Source organism: Solanum tuberosum, unplaced genomic scaffold (genome assembly GCF_000226075.1).
Source record: "Solanum tuberosum cultivar DM 1-3 516 R44 unplaced genomic scaffold, SolTub_3.0 scf00137, whole genome shotgun sequence".
NCBI classification, from domain to species: Eukaryota; Viridiplantae; Streptophyta; class Magnoliopsida; order Solanales; family Solanaceae; genus Solanum; species Solanum tuberosum.
Genome location: NW_006239066.1, coordinates 524,369 through 536,469, shown reverse-complemented (window position 1 = coordinate 536,469; position 12,101 = coordinate 524,369). Strand labels below are relative to the sequence as shown.

Here is a 12,101-nt window from a genome sequence, read left to right as displayed (position 1 = left end):
TGTGTTAATTGGGTGGGGGGGGGGGGGGGGGGTTCATTGCTCAAAATAATTAAATTATTCAAAGTTCAAGATGGATGTTTGAATTTGTCTTTTCCTTTAATAAAGTTTGATATTTTCTAGGAGGTTAATTGCACTACTTTCAACATTATATTTAAGATTTTACAAAGGATAATAATGAAAAATACAATTTAAATTATATCCTTGAATGTTTTTCTTAATAAGTGTGTATTGTCTTACAAATTCAGTTAATATGAGAGACAAAGAGAGTATACCCTTGAGATAATATTTTCTTGCTTATTTACTAAACACAAAAGAATAAATAAAGAATCCATTTATTTTTCAAAAAAATATTTTCTGAATATTTTTCATGAAAATATTTTCTTTCGTACCAAACACACTCATATATACAAATATATATAACTCAGAAAAGAAAGAAAAGAGTATGAACCACCTTATTCCCTTGTTCCAGTCCGTAGCCAGTATATCCTTGAGGTGTTGAAAGAGCACGTGCATACTGCAAATAAAAACTATAAATCATATCACAATAATTTTTAGGTTCAAAATTTTGTTGTTAAAATAGGGGTGTGCATTGTTTGATTTAGAATGATATGACAGTAAAATTAAATCACAACATAAAAAGAAATGTTGTGGAATTTCTTCTTTTTTTAAAAAAAAAAATGGAACATTTTTGGACTTTGAAGTCAACTCCGGTTTCTTTATGGTCTTATTCAATTTTGAATTATTCTTCGAATATCTTTAAAAACATATAATATGTTGGTTAATTAACTTTAATCTTTTTGATAAGAGAAATCCTTAAACTTCCCCGAAATCCTTTTGTGGAAAATGCTTAAATTATTCAAACTTATTTTATTCCATCCAATGGCCTTTTGGTATTAATTAACAACCAAAAGCATTTGAAAATTCCAGCGTATTTAGGGGTAAATTAACAATATTATTGTAACATTTTAATACACAATATATATATAGCTTCTCCCGGGTAAAGTATACTAAGGAGGTGTTTGAATTGATTTTTTAAACGTGACATATAAACTAAAAGCCAAAAGTAAGTTGGGAATGTCCCATATCTAACTGTTGTATTATTTTTATTTTTTTGGTACATTTTCATCTTAAAAATGCTTTAAAAAACTTTTATGTTATTTAAACACTTATAGAACAAACAAAAAAAAATAGCTTAAAAATCAAAAGTCAGTAAAAGTAAGTCAATCTAAACACCACTGATGATTTATGTTACGCACATTAGACATGCTCAAGGCTACAGGTTGGGGTAATGGCTGTGTGGTGTCACCAATCCCAAGGCTTATTACTTTAGCATTTGGGTACATCTCCACATGCTTAAGCTCCCTCTCTAATATCTGTCATGTAAATAAGTTAACAAAACACATTAATTTAATACATAGCCATCAAAATTAACTATATATCAAAATCACATGGAATTTATACTAGTATTAATCTAAAAAAAACAAAAAAAAGTATTAATGTAGATTCAGGTCGATCATAAAGACACTGAAATAATCGCTTGAGATCTCAATTTTTTTGGGTCCCTCGTTTTGTTAAAGAAATTTCATGTATTGATAAATCTAAGGGGAAAAAATTTGGATAGAAAATATGATATTAATTGAGATTCGTTGTAATAATTGAAGAAATGAAATAGTATTTAGTTAATTGTAACATCTTTCTTACCTGATAATCTATTTTGTTGCATTATTTATATCCTGATGACGATTTTCATGAATCCACATTATTGTTCTTATATTTATCTTTTTCAGTCCCCTTTTCACTATTTTTATTTTTCATAATTTAATATTCTAAAGTCTCTCAAACAATCAAACCATTATGCATTATGCAAAATCTACTGTTATCTGTTTATAAAAATATTAAATTTATTTTTTGGTGTTACTTTTTCAAGTTTCAAGCATTGCAACAAATCAAAACTTTTTAAATATCATTACATCAATTTGTCAAATTCAACGTAACACTATTTCAATATCATTATATAAACATTTCATATTTTTGAGTTGCGTTTTATTATTCTGACTATATATTATATGTTTTCATTGAAAAAAAAATACATTGTTTATATTCTTACTTCATAAGATTTGCGTACATCGACCTACCCTCTACATACTTCACTTCTAGGATTACTATACTGAACATGTTATAGTTATTTAATTTGTATATGTCAACAATAAAAATAAATAAGGCCTCTCTATCAAATTTGACATTAGATCCCCCAATCTTATTCATATGGCCCTATCTAGACTCACACCTCATGTAGTTTTAAGGATAAATTAAAGAAGCAAGCATGAAAGCATTTTAGGGGTCGTTTGGTTGGGAATACGTTATCTCAGAATTAATTATCCTAGGATAACTTATCCGATTATGTATATAGAATAACTTATCCCATCACTATGATATAAATGGTGGGATAAGTTATCCCAAACATAACAACCAAACAAGACGCCAAAATTTTATTTCAAAACTATTTTCTTGTCTCAGTATTATTTATTCTTATCCCTCACACCAAATGATTCATCAGTGTAGTGTATTTTACTAACCTCAGGAAACAAATAATTGGTTTGCAACTTTTCCAAGTTTGGATTGCGGGCTACTCTTGTTGAATAATAACCTCTACTCCCTGCATGAATAATAACATCAACATATCATAATGAAAAAGAAAGACAACAAAATAATGTAAAAAAAATTAAAGTCACGTACCAATAATTTCCTCTCTTTGCACTTTCAAACTGCATATATATTTGTGAAAGAACAAATAATAAGTGATAGAAAAGAAACAAAAATAAAAGAGTTGAAGTGATAGAAAAAAGTTTACCTAGCACTAGGCCGCAAGCAAAGAGAAAACATGTTGTATTTTAATTCTCTATCCACAGAAAAGTCTGAGATGTTGTGAAAAGTTTGATAGATGGATTATGAATTTATAGGCATGGGAATATTAGATGGAAAATGCACCTACAATTTCAAAGAAACATGTCACTATTTTAACTTCAATATTTCAAAGAAAGATGTCACTATTTTAACTTCAATATTTTAAGTCATTTGAAATCAAGTGGTTCACATTACATCCGTAATAAACCCTCATTCCTCTCACTTTTCACTTTCTATTTCTTATTAATTATTCCTAACAAATTACTAGTACTACTTTTTATTCTCTTAAAATCTCAAATATTATAATAACAAATTCAATTTTTCCAATAAAAACTATTCTAATATTTTGTAAGAAAGTGGTTAGATTTTGTAGCTTAAGGAAAGTCTAAGGATGTGTTTAATAGGGACAATTTTCTAATTTAATCATGTTTCTTGGTCAAAATGTATTATTAGATTGAGAAAAAATGACTTCCCTAATATCAGGGGCGGACCCTCGTAGTGTGTTCTGGGTGCTCGAGCACCCATTAACCTCGGCTCGAGCAATACATATTTAAGTATAAAAATAGCAATATTACTATATAAATGATGGCCAGCACCCATTGAACATAAAGCTGGATGGCGCCTCTGGTTTACAACTTGAAATGAAGGTGTAATTAGGGGGTGGCAGGTGAGTTCGATTCTCCATCAAAACATTTCTTTTTCCTTTTTTTTCTTTCTCATGTTTTACTCTTTTACTTTGTTTTTTTCTAACATTCTTTATTTAGCTATAAAAGTATATTGCTTCTCCTTTTCTTTTTTTCTTAAACCAATCCAAATAATATTGCATTGAAATGAAAAAAAATTGCCCTGCTATTTTACTTTTTTAAAAAAGGAAAATTGACTTGTAATTAAGCTTTTTGGTTAATAGAAGTTTACATTAAAAATAGTGAGTAGGGGTGTGAAAAATTGATCCGATCGATAAATCGAACTGAAAAAAGTGTTATTGATTTATTGTTATTGGGTTATTGGATTAACAGTTTTTTAATGGTTTTATAAAAAAAATTATTGGGTTATCGGTTCGGTATTAGTTTTTAATATTGGCTTCTTGGGTGAACCGATAACCCATTAAAATTAGTAATTTACTACATTTACTTGTACATAAATATTATTTATTAATCTCAATACCTTACTAGTTACTGTCTTTATTCTTTAGCCTTCAATTCACACTTCAAAGTGACTTTTAGTTCACAACTTCACATTATACAAAACGTCAAAATCTAAAGTAAGAACTTTATTCCTCTTAATATCTCTTTGTGTTACACTCGTATAGTTTTTCATTACATTATTGTGTTGTCGCGTCAAATTTATTAGAGAAGTCATATATTTATTTTCTTATTGGTTAAACCGAATATCGAACCGTTAAGAACCAAAACCGATAAACCGATAAAAAATCTCTTATTGGTTTAGTTATTGGTTTAACGTATTTAAAAACCAAAAATCGCGATAAACCGAATGATAATACATAAAACCGAACCGAACTGACTGATGCACACCCCTAATAGTGAGCACCCATAGCCATAAAATTCTGGATCCGCCACTGCCTAATATAAGATCTAATTCCAGTCACTTGATCATGATCCCACTCTCTGGTACCCATTATCCCACTTTTATAACGTTTTGCTAGATTGCATATAAATGTTCTTGAAAATATTTTTTTGCTTACTAAAACCACTAAAAATATGTTTTTTCTTCCTACCGAAATCACCCTAAATCTTAATCCTAGCTAGGGGTGGCAAAATGGGTAACCTATATGATTTATCCACTCATATTTACTCATTTTAAATGGATTGGGTACCCAGCTCATTTAAAATGGTTAAAAATGAATAATACTCACATTACACATTTAAAAGTAGGTAGTTCAATGGGTAAAAAATGTTCATTCATAAAAGAAAGAAAAGTAATAGGAGGCTGGTAGAAGGTGGAGTGGTAAAAATACTTTTTAAAAAATTTAATTTTTTACATATTTTTTTGAATAGGGGGCGTGGGGTGGTGCTAGTAGGGGGAGGGGAGCTGGTAGGGGGGTGGGAGGCGTGAAAAAACTTTTAAATTTTTAATTTTTTTTGTAAAAAAAAAAAAACTAATTTTTTTTTGGGATAGGGGGTGGGGTGATAAAAAAAACCTTTAAAAGATTTTATTTTTAAAGCTTTAAACAAGAATATCCTTACTACAATATGAGTATTCAAATTTATCCATATATCTATTATCCATTGGATAACTCATTTTTACCCATTTAAAATATGAAACAAGTCGAGTACTTTATCATTTTTGTTTAACTTATTTTCAATCAACTCATATTTGACGTTCGCTACTGCTAATCCTAACTAAGGCATGCTGTTATTACAACTACAACTGATTTTATTCTCTCATTTTTACCTAGCACTTTTTTCACCTTATTATATTATATGATTAGATACAAGAGCCTGCACAGGCACAGACCCAAATCGCAATATATGTTTTAATATATGTTGGCACGGATATAATTACGAGAATCAATTAATTTTATATGATTTTTAAATATTTTAAGTTGTTAATTTTTGTGAATCACAATATTTTTAATGTAATTTTAAATAATATGTGTTACTTCTTCTATCTCAATTTATGCGACACATATGAAATTTGGAAAGTCAATAAATTTTTTAATATATATTTTAAATTATTAATATTGCAGTTTATAGTACCACTTTCTTTATAATTTTTAAATACATAACATACTAAAAAGAAAAATAAGACAAATAAATTAAACATAAAAAAATATATTATTAAATATAAATAGAAGAAATTGGTTCAAAAGGGCTAATCAGTCAATTAACCAACTGTCTCAAAGCTCATGTATTCACTTTTCTAGTATAAGTAACTAGTGAATAGATTAGCGTTTCACGCGGTAATTAAGATCTTATTAAATTAATATAATATTTCTTAGAATAATACAATTCTAGGGAGCCATCTTTTCAAATGAGGATGAGTTAATGAGAACAAAAATACTTACTAATAGTAATATTTACAAGTAATTGTAATTAGAGGCTAATCTTGCACTCAATTAAAGAATTTATGCAAGTCTTTGTCTTACTCATTCTTATTTATTTGTTGCTTCACTAATAATATGTTAATTATATAAATAAAAATATTTATAGTTATTGTATGATAAACAAACATTATGCATGGTCAAAGACTTTTTGTTTTACATAAGTTCACTCATCTACTATCTATTAATTAGAGAATTTACATAAGTCCTTTCACACTCTTAAAATTTAAGAGATTTTTTTAATTACATAATATAATTCATATCATACCAAAATGAAAATGGAAAATGAGATGATGAAAAGAAATGTAATTTGTAGGATATCTTACAACTTGTTTGGATGGTTATTACCTATTGTATTGTATTGTTGGTTTAAAATATAGTGTTTATTTAAATGTTACTTAAATTTTATTATATCGTATCATTAAATTCATCATCAGATAACACTATTGTTCAAAAAAATTCAAAAGAAGCAAACAATCTAATCATAAAAATTCCTACATAATCTATATCATTTTTACCTCAAACTAAGAGGATCATTGTAGTGATTGGATAGTAAAAGGAGAAACCTTCAAATTTATAGCACTAAAACAATAATCTTTGACACATAAATGGATAAATAGCCAAAAGTATTCTTTTGTGCCACAAAATATGAAAGAGTTAACTACGTTGTCGGACCAATCAATAATTAAAGAATTCACCGTAACTATCAACTTTTTATAATAAATGGTATATACAAACAAATTATCAATAATTCAAAAAAAAAAACAAAAAAAAAATATCGTCTGTTTGCATCACAGTGTAGTTTTGAATATTTCTATGGACCATCTATATATTGTTTTGAATTCAAATCAATTGGTCAAGTATTAGAAAGAAAAAATAAATCACAAATTAAAAGTACACTTTAATACTCATTATTTTATAATTAATATTCATTCTGTTACCAAAGTTTCTTCCTCTTTCCTTACATAGAGATGATGTGATGCATTAATATGAAATAAATAATAAGAAAAAATAGGAAAAAAAAAGATTTAAAAGATTGAGCAATAGTAATTGTGATTATTTTATGCTTTACTGCAAAGTGCAGATATCTAGCTAGGCTATTGTGGGCTAACTCAATTTTAATTGAATTTTATTGTTATTAGTGTCAAGTATTACCTGGCTGACTCAAACAAACGGTATTATTTATGAGAATTTTGTTAATTCATTTAACAAAAAGTATATATATATCATGACAATTAATATAATTTAGGAGTTAGTTATGATCATCGAAAGTCATGGAGTAATACGATAAAGACAATTAAGGTTTATATTAAAAATAAAAATAAAAATAAATGAAGTAGTAGTAATTGACACCATTTATTTTTGCATAATAATAATAATAAAATAGAAAAAATTGTCAAAAAAAAGGAGAAAAAATATATAAGATTTTTTACCAAAGAGAAATGTCAACGCACTTTTCTTTTATCTAACTTTATATCATTTATAGATATTTTGCAAAACATAACATAAAATAAAAAAAACAAAAAAACAAGGCAGATAAGATATATTCTTTATAGTACCACTTTCTTTGTAATTTTTAAATGCATAACATACTAAAATACGAGAAATAAATTAAATAAAATATAAATAAACAAAATTAAAGAAAAAAGATAAATCAATTGATGTCTGACCGTAAACTCCTCTCTTCTATTATTACTAGATACACGACCCGTGTCAGCACGGGCCCAATATATATTATTTTTTTATTTCAATTTATGTGATATCATAGAACTTGAGAAGTTATCGAAAATTTTATATGATTTTAAAAATATTTTAAGTTGTTAATTATGATAATTTATATGTTTTACTTCATTTTAAAAATAATGTATATTACTCTCTTTGTTTCAATTTAGGTGGCATATATAGGATTTCAAAAATTGGCCATTTTTTATGTCTTTTAAATATATTAAAATGTTAATTATTGTAATTTATATTATCCTTTTAACGTAATTTTCATATAATACATGTCACTTCCCAAGTCCCAAATTATGTGGCATTGATAAATTTTTTGGAGTCAAGTGATTTTTTTATATGTATTTTAATTTTTTGAAAATTGTTAATTATTGTGATTTGTAGTACTTTTTACGTCAATTTCAATAGAATGTCAAGAGTTAATCGATTTTTTTTATATAACTTTTAAATATTTAGGTCAATTTCAAATAATATATGTTTATTATCTAACCCATTTTATGTGGTACCAACAAGAGTCAATCGAATTTTTTATATAACTTTTAAATATTTATATTGTTAATTATTGTGATTTATAGTGTTATTTATATAATTTTTAAATTTATAACCAACAAAAAGCATAAGAGAAATAAATTTAATACAAAAAAAATACTAAATAGTAATGAAATGAGGCAGCCGACATAAAAAAGTGAGCCCACACAGTTCAACAAAACAGTAGTAATTTTTTATAGGACATATGAGTCATTATGTAAATGTTAATTGATTTTTTGGTCTAATAAAGAAAAGGTACACTTTTAAAGCAAAAGATTACAAAGGCTTAATGAAGGAAAAAGTAGAAAATTTCAAAAATACCCTTGTCACACAAACAGGCCTGTTGACAAAGACATGCCTGCTTGTAGACTCTTCTACTATGTATATCAAAGACATGACTGCTTGTAGACTCTTCTACTATGTATATCAAAGACATGACTGCTTGTAGACTCTTCTACTATGTATATCAAAGACATGACTGCTTGTAGACTCTTCTACTATGTAGTAACTAGTACTGCCTCCGTCCCTTTTTAGTTGTTCACTTTAGAAATGGCACACAGATTAAGGCAACAATGATTAGCACAGTGAAGTTACAATTTTACCCTTATGACAACTTTTCACTTCAAAATTACAACCACTTATTTGAATTCAAGTGAAATAAATTGGAGGGAAACAACATACACTTTTACAATTTTCAAGAAGTGTAAATAAGGGTATAATAGGAAAAAAATTGTTGTCCTTTCTTGATTTGTCAAAATGGACAACTAAATAGGGACAACCAAAAAAGGAAATATGGACAAGTAAATAGGGACGGAGGGAGTATCTAATAAAAAGAAATGGCCCTAAGCAGACACCATCACATCAACATGTCTAGTCAGACCATTCCAAATATTTATAAACCACACATTTTTATTGAAGAACACATTGGTTGCACGTGATAGCATTAGAAGTGTGCCTTTTCTTATCAAGACAAATATGTCCGCCTAGGTCATCTTATCTTCTCATATAAACATTGAGGCAAATCATACCAAAAAGATGGTCCATCTGCCATTTACATCAAATGTAAAATAAAAAGGTTGCTCATGGTAGCATTATGAGTGTTTTATTTGTTCATTTTGTATTTTGTAAATTAGTGATTAATATGAATATTTTACTATAACATTTGTAGCAATTGATATGTAATTTTAAGTCTTGAAAAAATGATTTAGAGGATCTATATCTATGTCTATATTAAAGGAAGGGCAGAAGCATCAACAGTTGCCGAGTGACAGACTAATATCAAACCACTTGGTATTTTTAAATTAACGCTCTTTAAAATAGAATTAACTATTTAAAACATAAAAATAAAATAAAAACAATGACACACAAAAGAAAACAATTTTTTTTTTATATAAACAATTTAAAACAAAGAAAAATAAAAAAATCAATTGACCAAAAATTTAAAAATTCATAAAACAGTTTTTAAAGAATACATTAATGAATATATGTTAAGTCACTTGGCATATATATTTAAAACAAAACTCTAAAAAAAATAGGATACAAATAGAAGGTTATAACGAATAGAGAGAAAGAGATTGGCGATACAATATCGGAGGTGCTACAATACCCTAATTAACTGTTTTCACCAGAATGACCAATATGGATGCCGTCTTGGAGTGCTGGGTCGACGATGCCTTTATCATCTGATATTTATTTTTCCATATACTTTAGGTGTGCCTAAACCTAGTACTAATTTGCCTAACAATCATACATGTTTGCCTAGCGTGAAAGTTGGTAGGGAGGTTTTACCAGTTGTAGGCCAATATGTTGATATCCTCAGGACAAATAAAGAAGCGGTAAACAGTAATACTCAAGTTGAACCTATTCTTGTTAAGAAGCTTAGCTATAACGATGGAATTTCATGGGTGGTTTGGACAGAAGAGAAAGTTGATAGAATGAATACCATTGAAAACCTGCAATATGCGGTACTTGGAAAATTTTCGTATGGATGGCCAGAAATTGAAGAATTACGAATTCAGATTCCAAAACAATACAATGTTAAAGGGGATTGTAAAATTGGATTACTAAGAAATAGACACATACTAATATACTTCAGTAGACATGATTTTTATTTTTTATCAATATGATGTCTAAAACAATACAATGTTAAAGGGGACTGTAAAATTGGATTACTAAGAAATAGACACATACTGATATGCTTCAGTAGACATGATTTTTTTATCTAACATGATTTTCATTTGTTTTTTTTATAATTCACAATTGTCCCTGGATATGTCTTTTCCAATATATATAAATACGTTGGAATTTTCCCATATGATTTGGCAGGATCACCTCTCAATGTCTTGAAAGCTTTTTCTTTACCTCTCCATGCTTGCATGTATGTCTGTTGGTGTGTAAATCGACATACTTTTCAATCAACATTGCACCAAGCACACCACTAGTTGACTGACGCTTTGAATGAATATGTTCCTTCAATGGGCAAGAATGTGTATCATAGATTTAAAAACCCATGAACAGTTTTCTATAGCACATGTCAGATAATAACTGTAAAAATACAATCATCAATATGCATGGTAAGTTGTTAAAATATATTTTATATTTTTTAAAATCAAACATATATATATCTTACCCGGTAGTACTCGACCTTTTAGCAATGAAACAAAACTCCCTTAGAAATGCATATCGTTTCATAACTTCTGATATAGTTTGCTTGTTTATATAAACTTGATCCTCGGCCACCAAATTGTGTTGAGGATTTGGAATTAGTTCAATTCCTTCATATTCTTCAATAGAAATACCCAAAACAGGATCCATACCAGTCAAACATAGTGTGTTGGATCTCAGAATTTCTTGCCTTGTTGTTTGGACACCAATTTGGTACTCAATGGAATCCAGATCTCTATCCACGCATGTTACACATAAGGGATACTTTGAAAAGATATCAAAATTGCATCTCTTTTGATCTAAATAAACTTGGACACCCATATCGTTATGAATCTTCATTGACGGAGATGGACCACTCACGATATATTTGAGTTCAAATGATAAATGGTCGTGTCCACACCCAATTGGGAAGATATAGTAGTAATCAAGCATTTGTACTTGGTGTTTGCATCATACATCATTCCTTCAATATCGTAATCCACGTAATTACCTTTATAAAATTGCAAATTCTTAATCAATTTCTAAAATTAGCATAATTAATTTCATAAATTAATTAAATTACATAGTTTGGTAGTTAGATTGATAATCGATGGTATAGAAAACAATTGATGATCTAATTTAGTAGTTTGACCAACGTTTTCACCAAATACCTTATCAATAATAAATCGACAAATTTGTTGTAATTAAACAACCCAAACCAAACTACATAATACCCTTGCGACACCTTATGGTGGTGTATAAAAACTTAATTCACACAATCAATTACACCAAATAATTTATTTATTTTCAACTAACAATTATACATAATAAATTACCATCACAAAATACGCAACTCAATACTAATTATCCAATTTAGACACCAATAGATGTTCCAAAATATTAAGTTGAAGTTGGTGTTTATACAGGGTCTAAATATACTAATTACACCAATTCACATACCATAAGTATTTTGAGAATTAAGGTATACACTTCATTATCACACCAATTAAGACAAACAAATACACCAACACATGTAGCAGAGTATTAATTTGACACAAATTCAGACAAACAAATACACCAGCATATGTATCAGATCACATACCAAAAGAAAATTTCAAATTAGGATTTTATATATGGACAGTAGGGTTGGTCAAAATCGAACTGAAACCGATAATCTGAATCAAAAAAAAGTTATTGGTTTATCAATACTGGGTTATTGGTTTAGCGGTTTTGA

General features: G+C 28.0%; 1 protein-coding gene across 1 annotated transcript in view; it reads right to left on the bottom strand.

Annotated features, from left to right (window-relative positions):
• Window positions 1-2,927, bottom strand: part of LOC102580299 (aminotransferase ALD1) — a 5,518-nt gene extending 2,591 nt beyond the window's left edge. Inside the window, exons 1-5 of the mRNA XM_006352022.2 lie at window positions 2,852-2,927; window positions 2,737-2,765; window positions 2,577-2,656; window positions 1,257-1,373; window positions 452-514 (exon numbers count right to left, since the gene is read on the bottom strand). Of these exons, the coding sequence (XP_006352084.1) occupies window positions 452-514; window positions 1,257-1,373; window positions 2,577-2,656; window positions 2,737-2,765; window positions 2,852-2,883 (321 nt within the window). The 5' untranslated portion in view covers window positions 2,884-2,927. The remainder of the gene's footprint in view (window positions 1-451; window positions 515-1,256; window positions 1,374-2,576; window positions 2,657-2,736; window positions 2,766-2,851) is intronic.
• Window positions 2,928-12,101: the final 9,174 nt, after the last annotated feature.